The sequence below is a fragment of the Sarcophilus harrisii genome, chromosome 1 (genome assembly GCF_902635505.1).
Source record: "Sarcophilus harrisii chromosome 1, mSarHar1.11, whole genome shotgun sequence".
NCBI lineage: Eukaryota > Metazoa > Chordata > Mammalia > Dasyuromorphia > Dasyuridae > Sarcophilus > Sarcophilus harrisii.
In genome coordinates, this window is record NC_045426.1 from 344,683,976 (window position 1) to 344,701,444 (window position 17,469).

Consider the following 17,469-nt stretch of genomic DNA (forward strand, 5'->3'; position numbering starts at 1 on the left):
AAGGATGGAAAAGACACAATTGTGTTCATTTGGTTTTTTATGGCTTTTGGATTCTTCAACAATAGTGAAATCCTTAAATATGTGAGATAGCATTTAGTAAATCTCCTTAGGAAAATAAATACTACCAAGCACAATTTATTTAAGTCAGGGAGTGGTAAGTTCTATATGTGTTAAAAAAAAATAACTTCATAATTAGCACTAAATATCAACAAAATCAGTTAAACATACTTTACAACTATTTACATTTATATACACATTCATTCTCCTTTTGGGTTCCCTTAAAGTTTCTTTTTGTCCAAGTTTTCTTTTCTTTCTTTCTTTTTTTTTTTAATGGGAGGGAAGCTTGAGGGATTTTGCCGAAAAAAAGAAAAGTACATCATTATAACATTTATTCTTAAATTGTATATAAGAGAACAGAAGAAAGGCCAGAAGGAATAACAGACAAGAAGAACAGCTTTAAATGTTATCATATATGTAAATAGAAAAAGCTGTACATAATAGACATTCACATTTACAATTCTCTTTCAGTTCTGCTGTGAATATGGAAGTATTTATTTTAGTTGATGTTTGTTAATATAAGAATTTTTTAAAAACACACAATAAAAAAGGCAAGTTTAAAAAAAGAGAGAAGATAATCAAAAGGTCCTAGGTTCAAGAAATGGGAAAGCATTAGATTAATAGCACAAATAGAGAGGTGTACCTTGGCAAGGAGGGCTATCTTTAAATTACAAATTTAAGCCAAAAGGAGAGTGGGGATCATACTGAAGACATCTGAGCTACAGAGTGTCTCAGTTTTTTTGATCCCAGTATTCTTTGCTGAGAGGGAGTGGAGAGATGTTAGTATAGGAAGCTTGAGGAAAGAAGGGATATTTTGCAATAAATACTATGGAGAATTTTTGTGGTTGTTCAGTTATTTCAATTATGTCTAACCCTTCATGTTCCATTTGGGGTTTTCTTCACAAAGAGAATAGAGTGGTTTGCCATCTCCTTCTCTAGTGGATTTAGTCAGACAATCACAGGTTAAGTAATCTTGTCACAGAGTTTAGAACTCTCTGAAGCTGGATTTGAACTCAAATCTTCTGAACTCCAGGCCCATGCTCTAGCCACTGAGCCACAAGCTGCCTCCCTGGAGAATGTGAGAGTAAATTAAGGAAGAATGAAAGCATTGCCATGCAGCCTCAATTGAGGCCTGAAGCCTCAGTTGAGATGAGATAAATTTGTGAAATATAATGGAGCTACTCCTACCAGCAGTGATTAACCATAATAATCACAGGATTTGTCCCATGCAAGGAGCTATACAAATGCCTCGTACAAAGGCACAGGCTCTATAGGCCCTTGTCTGGAGAACACAATAGCAAACTCCTCTGATTGATCCCCAGGGATGAGGCTCTCCTCTGTGGATTCAAGAACTGAGGTCCAGGAGAAAGGATGCTTAAAGAGAAAATGTCTATCCTGTGTTTATAAGTGGGAGGCTCCACTAATTAATCAGGAAGACTTTCTTTTTACTCAAAAGAATAAAAAGTGGACATAGCAGGTGTTGAGTTACATTCAGTTTCCATAGTTCTCTCTCTGGATGCAGATGACATTTTCCATTCAAAGTTTACTAGGATTGCCTTGGATCACTAAACTGCTGAGAAGAACCAAGTCTGTCATAGTTGGTCATCCCACAATCTTGCTGTTACTGTGTACAATGTATTCCTGGTTCCGTTTGTTTTGTTCAGCATCAGTTCATGTACATTTTTCCTGGTCTTCCTAAAATCAGCCTGTTCAATTTTTTTTTTTCTGAGGCAATTGGGGTTAAGTGACTTGACCGGAGTCACACAGCTAGGAAGTGTTAAGTGGCTGAGATCATATTTGAACTCAGGGCCTCCTTCACTTCAGGGCTGGTGCTCTATCCACTGCACCACCTAGCTGCCTCCATCATTTTTTAGAGAACAATAACTTTTCATTACTTTTATTTAGCATAACTTATTCAGCTATTTCCCAACTAATGGGCATCCACTCAGTTTCCAGTTTCTGGTCACTACAAAAAGGGGCTGCTACAAAAATTTTTGCACAGGTAGGTCCTTTTCCCTCCTTTATGATTTCTTTGGGATACAGACCCAGAAGTGAAACTGGCAGGTCAAAGGGTACGCAGAGATTGATAGCCCTTTGGGCATAGTTCCAAATTGTTCTCCAGAATGACTGGATCATTTCACATCCATGATCTGTAGATCTACCAACAATGTATTAGTGTCCTTGTTTTGCCACATCACCTCCAACATTTATCATTATTTTTTCCTGTCATCTGTCACAGAGAAATGCAAATTATAACAACTCTGACATACCACTTCACACTTTCTAAAATGATAGGAAAAAAAAGTGTTTTATGTCTGGCACTTCTAGGCCACCATTCTTTGCATTATTTTTTCATTACCTCTCTTGATATTCTTGACCTTTTGTTCTTCCAGATGAATTTTGTTATAGTTCTATAAAATAAATTTTTGTCAGTATAATTGGCATGGCATTGAATGAGTAGATTAATTAAAGTAGAATTTGTCATTTTTATTATTTTAGCTCAGTCTACCTGCGAGCAATTGATATTTTTTCAATTGTTTGGATCTGACTGTGTGGAAATTATTTTGTAATTATGTTCATATAATTCCTAGGTTTGTCTTGGCAGGTAAACACCAGAATATTTTATTTTGTCTACAGTTTTTTTAATAGAATTTTTCTATCTCTTGCTCTGGGCTTTATTAGTAACATACAGAAATACTGATGACTTATGTGGGTCTAATTTATATCTTGCAACTTTGTTAAAGCTGTTAATTGTTTCAAGTAGGTTTTTTAATTATTCTCTAGGATTCTCTAAGTATACCATCACATCATCTGCAAAGAGTGATAGTTTTATCTCTTCATTGCCTACTCTAATTCTTTTTTTTTTCTTATTGCTAAAGAGTTATTATTTCTAGTATGATACTGAATAATAGTGGTTATAAAAGACTTCCTTGTTTTATCCCTGATCTTACTGGGAATACATCTAGCTTCTTCTCCTCATTACAAATAATGCCTGCTGATGGTTTTAGATAGCTGCTCCTTATCATTTTATGGAAAACATCATTTATTCATATGCTTTCTAATGTTTTAAAAAGGAATGGGTGCTAAATTTGGCCAAAAAGCTTTTTATTTATCTATTAAGATTACTATATGATTTCTGTTAATTTTGTTATTAATATGGTCAATTATGCTGATAGTTTTCCTGATATCGAACCAGTCCTGCATTCCTGGTTAAATCTGATTTGGTCATGGTGTATTATCTAGCTGACTAAGTTATACTCTCTTTGATAATAGTATATTTAAAAATTTTGCACCAATATTCATTAAGGAGATTGATTTGTAATTCTTTCTCGGTTTTGGCTCTTCCTGATTTAGGTATCAGCACCATTATTTGTGCCAAAGAAGGAATTTGGCAGGACTCCTCCTTTGCCCATTTTTCCAAATAGTTCATACTGGAATTAATTGTTCTTTGAAAGTTTAATAGAATTCATTTGTAAATCTATCTAACCCTCCCTAAAGACTTTTTCTTAGGGAGCTTATTGATGGTGTTTTCTAAATTTCTTTTTCTAAAATGGAGCTATTTAGGCAATTTATTTTTATTAATCTGGGCAACAAATATTTTTGTAAATAGCCATTTCAATTAAATTGTCAGAATTGTTGGCAATATAGTTCCTAATTATTGTTTTAATTTCTTCTTCATTGGTGGCAAGTTTACCCTTTTCATTTTTTGATGCTGGTAAATTAGTTTTTAAACTTTCCCTTTTTAAATCAAGTTAGCCAAAGGTTTATCTATTTTGTTGGGTTTTTCCACAAAACACCACTTAAGTTTTATCAATAGTTTTCTTACTTTCAATTTTGTTAATCTCTCCTTTGATTTTCAGAATTTCTAATTTTGTATTTGAGGGTTTTTAATTTGTTCTTTTTCTAGTTTCTTAGTTGCATGCCCAATTCATGATCTCCTCTTTCTCTATTTTATTCATGCAAGTAGAGATAAAAAAATTTTCCCCAAGAACAAAGCAGGCTGCATCCTACAGGTTTTGATATGTTGTCTCATTATTATCATTCTCTTGGATGAAATTACTGCTTCTGTGATTTGTTGTTTGACCCGTTCAAGCTTTAGAATTAGATTATTTCATTTCCAATTGGTTTTTAGTCTATCTTTATCTGGTCCTTTATTGAATGTAATTTTTATTGCATTGTCATATGAAAATGAAGCATTTACAGAAATTTCTGCCTTTGTGCATTTGATTGTGAGGTTTTCCTGCCTTAACACATGGTCAATATTTGTGTAGGTCCCATGTACTGGCATATTTCTTTCCAACCCTATTCAATTTTCTTCAGAGGTCTATCATATTTAGGTTTTCTAAGATTCCATTAATCTCCCTAGTTTCTTTCCTGTTTGTTTTATGGTTAGATTTATCTCATTCTGAGAAGGGGAAGTTGAGGGCCCCCACTAGTAGAGTTTTGTTGTCTCTTCCTATAACTGGATTAATTTCTTCTCTAAGAATTTAGATGCTGTACCTCTTGGTGCATATATGTTTAAGTATCAATATCATTTCATTGTCTGTGGCATCTTTTTTTAACAAAATGTAGTTTCCTTTCTTATCTCTTTATGTTTTTGCTTTTTTCTGTGATCAGAATTGCTATCCCTGCTTTTTTGTCTTGGCTTAACTATAATAAATTTTGCTCCACCCTTTTACCCTTACCCAGTATATATCTCTCTATTTTAAATGTGTTTCTTGTAAACAACATATTGTAGAATTCTGGTTTTTAATCCACTCTGCTATTTGCTTCCATTTTATGGGAAAATTCTTTCCATTCACATTCACAGTTATGATTATCAGCTCCATTTCCCTCCATCCCATTTTCTCCTTTAAATATACTTTTGTTCTCTTTCCATCCTGTCCCTTCTTAGTAGTGTTTTGTTTCTAACCCACCCTACCCTCTTCCTGCCCTCCCTTCTATCACCTCTCCTTCCTTCTCTAACCCCTTTCTCTTAGTGTTTCTGCCCTCTCTTCTTTCCAGCCCTTTCCTTTTTCTTTCCCCTTTCTCTTCTTTCTTCCTTATAGGGAAAGACAAATTTCTATACCCAATAAAGAGAATATGTTATTCCCTTTTTGAGCCAAAACTTATGAGATTTTGTTTCAGACAATGGATACCCTCCTCCTTTCTTTCCCTCTATTGTAATAGGTCTTTTGTGCCTTTTCATGAGATCTAATTTATCTCATTTTACTTCTCTTCTTCTCCAAGTACATCCTTTTTCTACCCCTTAATGTCTTTTTAATATCAACACATCAAATCAATTTGCATGTACATCCTTTGTCTATGTATGCCCTAACTTCCCTAATAAAAAATAAAATTCTTAAAGAGTTACAAATATCATTTTCCCATCTAGAGATGTAAACCTTGAAATAATATGGTTTTATTTTCTTTTCTGTTTGTCTTTCTATCCTTATCTTGAGTCTTGTGTTTGAAGATTGAATTTTATCTTTGATTCTGGTCTTTTCAATAGAAATGATAAAAGTCCCTTGCTTCATGGAAGATCTATTTCCTCCCCTGAAAGATAATGCTTAGTCTTATTAGGTGGTTGATTCTTGGTTTTAACCCCAGGTACTTTGCCTTCTGAAATATGTTATTCCAGGATTTCCACTTCTTTAATGTAGAAGCTGCCAGATCCTGGGTAATCATCATTGTGGCTCCTTGACACTTGAATTGTTTTGTTTTGTTTTGTTTTTCCTGGCAACTTGCAGTATTTTTTCCTTGAAAATATAGTTCTGGAGTTTTGCAACAATGTTCCTTGGGGTTTTCCTTGTGGGATCTCTTTCCAGAGGTGATCAATGGATTCTTTCAAAGACTATTTTGTTCTCTGGTTCTAATATATTGGGTAAGTTTTCCTTGACGATCTCTTGAAGAATGCTATCTAAGCTCTTTTTCTGGTCATGGTATTCAGACAGACCAATAAATTTTAAAATGTCTCTTCTGGAATTATTTTCCAGGTCGGGTGTTTTTCCAATGAGGTATTTTTACATTTTCTTCCACTTTTTCCTTCTTTTTGGATTCTTGATGCCTCATAGAATCATTAGTTTCCCATCATCTAGTTCTAGTTTTTACTATATGATTTTTTTCAGTTAGCTGTTGTATCTTTCTTTTCATTTGATTAATTCTACTTTTCAAGGTGGTGTTTTCCCTTGGTGGATTTTTTTTTTTTTTTTTTTTTGTATTTGGTCACCAGTATTTTTTAAGGAATTGTTTTCTCCAGTCAATTTTTGAACTTTTTCCAAGCTGTTGATTCTCTTACATACTGCTCATTTCTTTTCCCAATTTTCTTCAACTTCTCTTATTTGCCTTTTAAGATTCTTAATGAGCACTTTTTTTTTTTTTTTTTTTTTTTTGGTAAAAATGCAAACGTTTATTTTCTCCTTTCAAAATAGCCTGGTTAGTTGAGGCCTATCTCTCTGCTTGGTTCTAAGAGCTCTTGCAGCTTTGTCCTTTGCTTCTGCCTCTGCTTTCTTCAGCCTCCAGCCAGCACCAAGGTGGAAGATGAAAATGAATCTCTCTTGCCTCGGAGAGAGAGCTTGTGGGCTTCCTCCCAGAGTGCTCCTCTCTGACCCCTGGGAATGTTCCCAAGTAAAAACTCTCTAGTGGCTCACTGAAGCTGTTTTTAGAGCACTTTTTTTTTTTAACAATAGCTTTTTATTTTCAAAATACATGCAAAGATAGTTTTCAACATTCCTTTATGAGTGCTTCTAAAAAGCCTCTTTATGCTTGAGACCAATTTATATAAACCTTCGAGATTTCCTATGTAGACATTTTATCCTCTTCTGGGTTAGTGTTTTGGTCTTCCTTGTAACCACAGTAGCATTCAGTGATTAAAATTTTTTTTCTGTTTCTTGCTCATTTTATTTTATTTTATTTTATTTTTACTATTTTGTGATTTTTAAGATTGAGTTCTGCTCCTGGGGTATAAAGGGCACTGTCCCAAGGTTCTTGTGTAGCTCTGAGGCTGGGCTTTGGGCACAGGAGCCCTTTGTGTCTGTGGTCTTACGCACAGCAGGGGGTAGCCCTAACCTGCCGTCTGCAAGCAACAGCCTGGCTTCCCCAGCTAGCTATTTGCCTTCTGTACTGAGACTAGAGGCTGCCCCACTGTTCTTCTGGGTTATTGAACGAGGGGCTAAGGTCTCAGCTGATGATCTGCTGTGATTAAAATCCTCATTGGTTTTCCCAGACACTGTCTGAGCTGGACTGAACACCCCTTTTACCCCAGTGAGACTGACCTTTCTTGAAGTCCTTCTAAGAATCTATCTTGAGCGGAAGAATGGTTTCATTCTGTCAAATTCTTTTCAGAAATTTGGTTTCATGGGTTTTTTGAGGGGAAATGGGAAGTTCAGCAGCCTCCTGACCTCACTCTACATCTTGGCTCTGCATATCCTATGTTTCTAATCCTTGTTGATTCTACCACTATTATATAAGCTTGAATCTTTTCCCTTCTCTCCATTCACATGGACATCACCTCCTTATCACTTTTGACATGAATTACTGTAGTAGCCTTCAAATTGAACTATCTACTTTCTATTCTACAATCCACAAAGCGTTTTCCTAACTTTGGTTGATACAGTCATCAACCACAATTCTAGAGAACTAATGATAAAGAATGGTACCCACATTCTGATAGAGATAATTGATTTAAGATATAGAATAAGATAAACATTTTCAGATAAGGTCAACATAGGAATCTGTTTTGTTTGATTATGGATATTTGTTAAAAAGAGTATTTTTTTCCTTGTGGATTTTTTTTCAAAGTTGGGATAGATGAAGAAAAAAAGTGGTCAAGACAATAAAGAAAAGGGAGAGAAAATAAAAACCAAGCCATGGCAACAATTTTTACTGGCAAAAGTATAAAAGGAAGAACAGAAAGAATCACAAAGAAGCAGCACTACTGCTTTGAAAGTTACATTTTGTGTTTGTGGCATCCCTTTTTGTAGTGGCTAGAAACGGGAAAATGAATGGATGGCCATCAATTGGAGAATGGTTGGGTAAATTGTGGTATATGAATGTTATGGAATATTATTGTTTTGTAAGAAATGACCAGCAGGATGAATACAGAGAGACTTGGCAAGACTTATATGAACTGATGCTGAGTGAAATGAGCAGAACCAGGAGATCATTATACACTTCAACAACAATACTGTATGAGGATGTATTGTCATGGAAGTGGATTTCTTTGACAAAGAGAAGATCTAATTTAGTTCCAATTGATCAATGATGGACAGAAGCAGCTATATCCAGAGAAGAAATACTGGGAAATGAGTGTAAACTGTTTGCATTTTTGTTTTTCTTCCCAGGTTATTTTTACCTTCTGAATCCAATTCTCCCTGTGCAACAAGAGAAGTGTATGGTTCTGCACACATATACTGTATCTAGGATATACTGCGACATATTCAACATGTATAAATAAGACTGCTTGCCATCTAGGGGTGGGGGTAGAGGGAGGGAAGGGAAAAGTCAGAACAGAAGTGAGTACAAGGGATAATGTTGTAAAAAATTACCCAGGCATATGTTCGGTCAATAAAAAGTTATAATTAAAAAAATAATGGATATTAAAAAAAATAAAAAAGAAAAAGAAAGTTACATTTTGGTTTTTTTATATAGTCTAATGCAGGGGTCAGGAGAAGCCATGCATGTTTTGATGAGGAAGTAAAAAAGCCTTAAAGCCTGAGATCCCTGGAAGTGGTTTTCTGTGAACCAGCAAGGACCACCTTGTGCACAGGACCTCTGGTCACATTGAGATTCACATCAAGAGACTGGCAGCATCTCCTTCTTTAATTGGCTGAGCATGTGACCTCAAAGACCCTATATAAACTGTGGGGACAAGGAAGTAGGTCTCTTTGACAGGGAGTTCTACTAGGAGTAACTAAGAGTGAGCAGGAGGTCAGAAGAGTAGGATTAAGGACACGTGAATAAAAGATCCTGAGCTTGCATATAACTGTCCTCGGATGCTCTATTGTACATTAAACCATCACTCCATGAAGTGGTGACCAGAGATCTTTGAAGACTTCCAATTGAGGTAAGATTGGCATAAGCAGTGTAAAAGACAGTGGTCAGAGATTCTTCTGAGGGCCTAGGAAATAGGAGAGTCTGGTAATAGTCATTGCTGAGTGAGCAATCATAGTCTAAAAGGAAAGTAAGTTGCATACAACAAGAGATTCATAGCTTCATGCATAATCTCTTCTTACTCTTCTACTCTGTGTATAGAACATTTATTTCATTTGGTTTTTGTTAAATTCAGAATAAAAAATTATTAAAAATAATATTCAGAAGACTGATCATGTCACTCCACTTCTCAAACCTCCTTTTTACCTTTAAGATAGTCCTCAAATGCACATTTAAATTTTTTCACAATCTGTCTTCAGATGATCTTTATGTGAATATTTTACATTATTCTTTTCCATGATTTCTATGTTCCCACAAAATTGGCTTATTCATTTTTCCCCAAGTAAACTTAGTGTTTATTTACTGATTGATTCTCACCTCTTAAATTTATCTTCTTTTGAGGTTCAGCTCATGTCTTACTACCTATAAGAAGGCTTTTCTAATCTTCCAAGTTTTTAGCATTCCCTTTCTCATCAAATAACCATGTATATACTTATATATTTAAGTATTATCACCTTCCAATAGAATGTAAGCTCCTGGGGTACAGAGACTATTTCTTTTTTGTCTCTCTTTCTCTAACTTTCACATAATTCATAGCACATAGTAGCACTTAATAAATGAATGCTTCTTGTTTTGGATTGGGAAGGAGAAGGAACTACATCAGTGGATACTACTTAGGAAGTTAATGCGATAGTGCAAGTAAGATATAACAAAATCACATAATAGAGTAGTAGTTGTGTAATCTTTTAAAGGAAAAGATAAGAAAAGCATTATGAAAAAAGAGAACGATTTCAACTTGAGAAATAGTTCAATAGGAGGGAGAAGATGAAAAAAGAGAAGTTAGAAGAAATCAAAGATGATTCTAAAGTTTCATGTTGAGGTGTGAGGATGAATGATAATGCCAATATCAGAAACATGAAAAGAGGAAGAGCTGGTTTGGGATTAAGACAAATGTTGCAAAAAGTTCAAAGATAATGAAGATGAGAAAAAGTCAATGAACTTAACAATTAGGAAATCACTGATGATCTGTGAGAACAGATCTAATGTAATGATGAAAGAGTCAATTTTTAAGGGCTTAAAGAAAAAGTGACAAAATAGAAATGTCTTTTAAAAAAGAGATGCATAGCTCTTTTCCACCACTATTTTAAATCTGGCTCCATCCAACATGCCACAGCTGACACCTTCTCTGCACCACTTGCCCCCAGGCCCATAGCCTGGCCACATGGAGTTTGCCAGGGGCTCCATAATCAATGTGAGCAAGAATCAGCAAGATGATAAAATGTTTATTAAAGGATTAAGTTGGGATATGAGCAAGAAAGAACTCACTGTATATCTCTCTCATTTTGGAGAGGTTGTAAACTGCACAATTAAAATTTATTCTTTTATGGAAAGACTGAGGGGATTCAGGTGGGTTCTTTTTTAAAATGTTACTAGTATCATTAAGGTCTTGGAATTTAAAGAATACAAGCTGGATGGCAAGTTGACAGATCCCAAAAGGGCTAAAGTTTTAAAGGCAAAGGAGCCCTTTAAAAAAGAATTTGTTGGCAGATTGAACCCAGATACATCTGAATATTTTGGAACATTTGGAAAGATGGAGAATATTGAATTTCCTATGTACCCAAAAACAAATGAAAAAAGGATTTTGTTGTATCATGTATACAAATGAAGAATCAATAAAGAATTTATTAGAAAACAGGTATTATCAGATTGGTTTTGGGAAGCGTGAAATCAGAGTTGCCCAGCTCAAAGAAGTATACAAGCAGAAAATTAAGAACAGAAAAGAGGGAGAGGCTCTGCTGTAGACAGTTGAGGAGGGACTGGGGTCATAGCAGGGGTCAACTAAGCATGTATGGCAAAGCATCCCAAGGGGATGGTAATCAGCAAAAGAATTACCACTATATTTTAAAGGGATACATGGAGAAAACAGGTGTAGCCTATCTTGCAGGATGACAACAATGAATGGAGAGTGTTCTTTGACTGATCCCAGATGACTATTTTGTAAAAGACTTTGTGTACATGACACAACTGTGTCCAATTATATATAGCAGCTTATTTAGTTTTCTTGTTATGACTTTGTCCTTTGCTAAAATGTGGATCTGTGTTTAATTTGCATAATTTCATGTTAAGTAATTCTCAAAAACAAATTATTTGTGATTATTTTTTTTTGTTAGATACTCTGTAAAAAATGTAATTTTAAATAAATAATAATTGAGGCACAGTTTATTGTCTAGGAGTCATGAACAGTGAGGAGAAACAATGATCCTTTATAAATAGTGAGCTACAAACTTTACCTTAGTTTCCTAATTCCCTTGACAAAACTCTATGCTAAAGATTCATGTCAATGTTTAAAATAACCAAAAATGCTACCAATACAATTGTCCAGTGTTTGTCTTCCATGTGTATTCTTGGGATCTTTGTGACAAGAAATGTTAATTTAGCATATTGTGAATTGCTGAAATTGTTTCTATTAGACAACAGATCCTTTGGCTTTTATTTTCAAGAGGAAAGTCTTTTCATTAAGCACCATAAAATAAGGCATGATTAGTAACTACTTTTATGAGTTGACAAGATGCTTTTGAGCCTATTTGTAAAAACAAAACAAAACAACACAAAACCCAAAAAACCCACTCATCTATTATGATTACTTGACACTTGCATTGAATGTGAGTGTAATTCAAATTGCTTATTTTTATATTCATTGAAACTGAATCAGATTAGTATGGCAAGATTTTCACATTAGAGTTCTAAGTAAGTAAATGAATTGTACTCTAAAATAGTTCATTATATCACTATTATTGCCAAACCATAAATTGCTATTTCCTGTTAGAACATACACTTGGAAAGCTTTACAGTTATGGTTTTTGTTATGGAAGTTTTAGAAAAAGTCATGACAGTAAATCCCATAAACTCAAATATTGTTTTATATTCTAAATAAAGGTTGTTTTTCCATTTAAGTGAAAAAAAAGAGATGCATAAAAAGATCAATGACACATAAAAAGATCAATGAATGACCCTTTGCAATACTTTGTAGACCTCTATCCACATGATTTAACAACTTGCTCTAAGCAAAGAAATAAAAAAAGCTGATGGTAGAAGTTACTAGTGGATGGAAGTTGAAATGATAGTCGCCATTTTAGGTTAGGGTGAATAAAGGATTCTAGAGAGCTAATGAGAGAGTATTGTTGAAATTATTAATGAAGGGGCCTGAAAAAAGTACCTGAATCTAGAAAGGGAAATGATGAATTAAGAGAATGGGGAGTAGTTGAGATCATGATGAAAGAGAAGCACTGTTTCAATAGGAACGAAGAAACAGGATCAGACAATGATAATGGAAATTCTGGTCTGAGAAGAGATGGTCAGAGTTTAAGACCTTAAGAGCTGGAACAGTTCTGAATTATTGAAGTGGGTTGTGGTCTCCTTAAGAAAATACATTTGTGATTCCTTTCAGATTGATTTATTCCCTTGTCTCTGTAGGGGTTTGGATAGAGGGAGTTTCTTCAAGCCAAGCATCGGCTCAAGGAAGGATTTTTAAAGGCAAAAGTGTTTCTAGATTGTGGACAGGTAAAAGCTTTTAGTTTTCCCAAAGTCTTGCAGCCTCTCTCGTATCTCTAGAGACACAAAGTGAGACAAAAGGAGGCCTGCCTTTTGTCAGTCCACAGCAATTAGTAAAGAATTGTGCACGAGCATAGAGCTCTAACAATGACCCAAGACTGACCCAAATGGTTTGGGTGTCCACTGCAGGATAGGGAAGGAAAAAAGGTTCCGGATTTCCTGGTCCCACTATCTCTAAAAATAGAGTGTGAAAATGCAAGTAACTCCCCATGGGAGAATACTGCCCAAAGCCCAGACCCAGTCTGAGTGTCCACTACCTTTAGAGATAGGGTGAGATGAAAGAAGTATCCTAGAAGAATATTGTATCAACAGCTCAAAACCCAAATTGGTTCTGAATGTCCTGAAAAAGTTGGGGTTCAGTCGCCAAATTATGTCTAGATTTTGAGGATTTTGGTTAGGAAACCAAATGATGAGGTTTAGATTTGGGGTACCCAAATGAAATTAGGGTTACTGGTGGTCAGGGAGTTAAATAAGGTCTAGTGGCAGGTTCAGGGGTCAGGGCATGTTTGGCTCCCCTGCATCCCTTGGGATTCGGCACAAGGGTAGGGAGTTCTGGGGATTCACTTCTGGAGGCGCAGAGATCTTCTGTAAAGAAATTTACAGGCCCAAAAACCTAAAATGATCAAAGAGGTTTATTATGGGGATTAGAAGTAAGGTTAAAGTCTGGTTAAGGAAATTCGAGCAGATAAAGAGAAGATAGCACTGGAAACAGTATTCCAGTGGGTACAGGTCCTTGGCATGCCAAGCATAGCATAGCATGATATGTTTGGAACCTCTGCAAGGAAAGGATTTTAGTTTGGCTCTTTTTATAATGAGAGATTTAGCTAAAGGGGGCCTGTAGGTGGAGTCCCAAGTTGGCTCCTGGATGGGTTTCAGCTAAGGCTAGAATTTGCTTGGTGGGGGTTGGGAAACCCAAGCAGATCATTAGAATGGGGGGTGGGACAGCCCAAGTTGGCTCAGATCCCATGGGGGCTGGGACAATCCCGGATCTCCTATTGGAATTCAAAAGGATGCTTTTGACTAGGATTTGTTAATCAAAGACCCTAGCTTCCTAGATTGATAATCTAGGAGGGGTTGGGAATCAGAAAGGAATAAATCAATCTGAAAGGAATCACAAATGTAGTTTCTTAAAGGGACCTCAATCTGCTTCATTATGACAAGGCAAAGTGGATAAAATTTTACCCATAGTGTGATAAATGTGGGTAGATAGGGAAGGAGAAACTAGAAAATATCAGACTAGAATCATATCAGTGAAAGACATAATAAAGTGACAAAAGGACTTTAATTATCACTAAAGCTCATGGGCTTACCTCTAGAGATGAGCAGAATTTATTAACAGTAATGTGGCTTTGACTAATATCAGTAGCTGGCATTGATATAGAATTTTAAGGTTTGAAAGGCACTTAAAGCACATTATCTCTAATTCTTCCACAATCCAGTGAGGCAGAGAAACAAGACTTTCCCTACCCCCACCCCCACCCCCACCCCCATTTTATAAATAAGGAAACTGATGCTGAAAAGATTAAATGACCAACCATGTCAGATATGGAATTATAACCCATTTAGATGTGGCAATTCCTGACTAAAAATATAGCGTTCACTCCATTACACCACCATCTTCTAATACTAAGTTACAGCCAGAAAATAATTTATAATATTAAGGACTTAGTCTCAAGTCCATCACATAGTTTGCCACATCTAAATGTGTTCCACCACATTTCACATTTCTCTCATCCCATCTTCTCACCTCTTGCCACACACATACCTTTTAGACTTTTGACTCTGTAACCTTTAGAATTCCTCCTCTTACCAGTTCCATTTATAGAACCATAATCAAATCAGAATGAGAATCAAATCAGGGTATTTTAACCTATTCCTTCATCTACTTTTCCTTCTATTCCTGTAACTTTCTAAATCATAGTTCCATAGGCTTTTACTTATATATTTGTGCCACCTTCCCTTATGAGAAATAAGCTCTGTGAGGGCAGAAACAACCTTTCCTTTTGTATTTATATTCCCAGAACTTAGTACAGTGTCTGGCATGTAATAAACACTTAATAAATAATTTTTCATTCATTCATATTCCTCTAGTTTCTTAACTCTTACCTAAAGGCAACAAGGAAGAAACAAAATATAAATATTGAGCTGATAAAATGGAAGACAGCCTAATAATGGAGGAAAAAAGCATACAATTCTTATTCACCATTACTCAAAATCATTTTGTGAGGAAATTAATAATAATTTTCTCTTTTATAAACTGGGAAGCACAGCAATAAAATTAAGTGAAGTTAACTTGTTCAATTGTAATGCCAGGAATGATAGGACATTCAATTAAATTTCGATGATACCTCAGATGAAAGAATAATTTAATATTAGTTTCTTTGAATATATAGCTAAAACTAGACATGACTGCTAAACACAAGAATATATCAAACAGGGATCTGTTGCACTTTAAAACAAGAAATTTGGGGAAAAAACAGGAAAATGAAAATATAAAACAAACAAACAAGACAATGTATACTTACAAATGCCTTATAAATACATCCTCTGTGGAATAACAACTATAAGCAGTAGAAAATAAAAATGGAAAAGTGAGAAAAGAGAAAAAAACAAGTAATGTATAAATATGAAAAAAGATATGCTGTATAGAAATGATAAAGAATCCTGGATGAAATGAAATGCATTACGAATAAGCACATTTTAAAAAAAGTTTTCTACTTTAAAGAGGAGGAAAAAGAGATGAAGAAAAATTAAATGAAATTCTAATGGAAGTCAGCTAATGACATCACATCTATCTATATTGTGAGCAAAAAGCTTTAGAGTTAAAGACCAGGACATCTGTTTACTCAGTTAATTTTACTATTTTTTCACTCTATAACCATAATCTAATATACTTTTAAAAGCAAGCACTATTCTAAAATGTAAACATAATGTGATCATTTTCATTGAATATTTTTCATCTACTAATATGACAAAATTTGGATATGCTGAATCTATATATAGATTTTTTTTGTTTTAAAAAGATATATACTAATCTATTTTTAAAAATTTTAAAAATAATATTAAAATTTTAAAACCTCTTTTTTTCTATTAAGAAAGTAAAGGAAAATGCTCAGAAGAAAAAGAGATCTAACCTTCTACAAGTTTGTTTCAGGTGGTAGAGCTGTGTTAGAATTTAGGGTTAGGGTTGGTATTGTATAAATGTAGTTAGTCAGGAGGAACAAATTTAGAGTTCTCTTTCAAAAAATCACCTTACCTATTGGGAGGCGGGGAGGGAAGAGAGGGAAATGGCCCAAAGAAGGTGTGTACGCTACATTCCTCAGGGACTTAACAATTATAACTCTACTGTGCACACCTCTGAGATGTGCCCATTTGGTTTCATAAATCTCTCGCGCCCATCTGTGATACATTCCCTGTGGACATTTTATATTCTTTAAAATGGCCCCAAATATAGCAGTCATAAGACTCACAGAAAGCTAGAGTACAGGGGATCTTAGGGGATACATTGTTTAACCCCTTTCCCTTGAAAAGCAAAGAAACTAAAGATACGAGAAAGGAAACCCTTCTCCAAGACCATAGAACTTAATATACCAGTAAAATAGGTGGAAGAGAATAGCTGGCACTTGGAAAACATGACATGGTTTCTATGTTGCTTTCCAAATATTATTTAATTGAAGCATCACAATAGGTCTAGAGATGGGTTTCATAGGATTGACTATTCCTATTATATTATTCCTATGAAGCTAAAGCATATAAAACATAAAATGATTAAGTGAGCTACCCTTTGTTATCCAGTGGGATTTAAGCTGAGCCTCTTTAGATGGTGAACTTTCTATTCCATCACTCAACTTGTCCCAAGCCCAGAACCAAAACTTCACTTCTCCTACTTCAGTATTCTTTCATTATAAGACTTTTCTAAGACAAAACAAAAATGGCTATCTATGATATAGAAATCTTCATTATTTCCTGTACATTTTAGCTGCTAAATTATGGCATATGGTCTTGAAAAAAAATACTTGAACACTGTAGAGCCATTTCAATAACTAGTATCTTTTCAATGAAAGACTCACTTTTTTGGTGAAGTAATAATGTGGAACCTCAATACCCAGAAGAGCCTGGTATACAGAAGGCCGTGGAAAACTGTCTTGAAGCAAGAGGCCATGTTCTTCAGTGCTGAAGAATGATATAATCAAAACATCTGCCTGGAAAAGGGAGAAAAAGAATTGTTTTGGTTTTAATGTAGCAATATTCTTTTTAAATTTTATTTTTATTTTCCATTTTTACTTGCCAGAAGATATTTAAAAGAATACACACAGAGCTTCCTCATTTAAAGCAAAGGGCCAAAATTACATTCTACAATTTTTTTCCTAAGAACAAATGAAATGATCTTCCCAGAGAGAAAACATAAGCAAACTTGGATCTTTCTTCCTATCAAGAACTTATATTTTATTTTCAAATGAATATCTATTCCTATGTTTTTTTTTCCCTTCCATACTCCCACTGATTTCAGACTGGTGTCAATATTCCCTCCACTGATGAAGTATATTCTTATCTTTTCTATTCCTTTTCATAGACATACCCAAGATACTGGAAGTCTTCCACTGTTTTTTTGTTTTTTTTTTAAAGTTTTCAAGGAGTGTGTACAACTCTTAAACACAGTCCCTTCTCTTC

At 34.9% G+C, this 17,469-nt stretch overlaps 1 protein-coding gene and 1 pseudogene across 3 annotated transcripts in view; one reads left to right on the forward strand and one right to left on the reverse strand.

The window, feature by feature from the left end:
• IFT140 (intraflagellar transport 140) overlaps positions 1-17,469 on the reverse strand; it is a 198,496-nt gene that overhangs the window by 76,009 nt on the left and 105,018 nt on the right. For all 3 annotated transcript variants that reach the window (XM_031945786.1, XM_031945784.1, XM_031945785.1), the window contains exon 17: positions 16,869-17,000. In XM_031945786.1, the coding sequence (XP_031801646.1) occupies positions 16,869-17,000 (132 nt within the window). The remainder of the gene's footprint in view (positions 1-16,868; positions 17,001-17,469) is intronic.
• LOC105749543 lies at positions 10,394-11,136 on the forward strand (annotated as a pseudogene).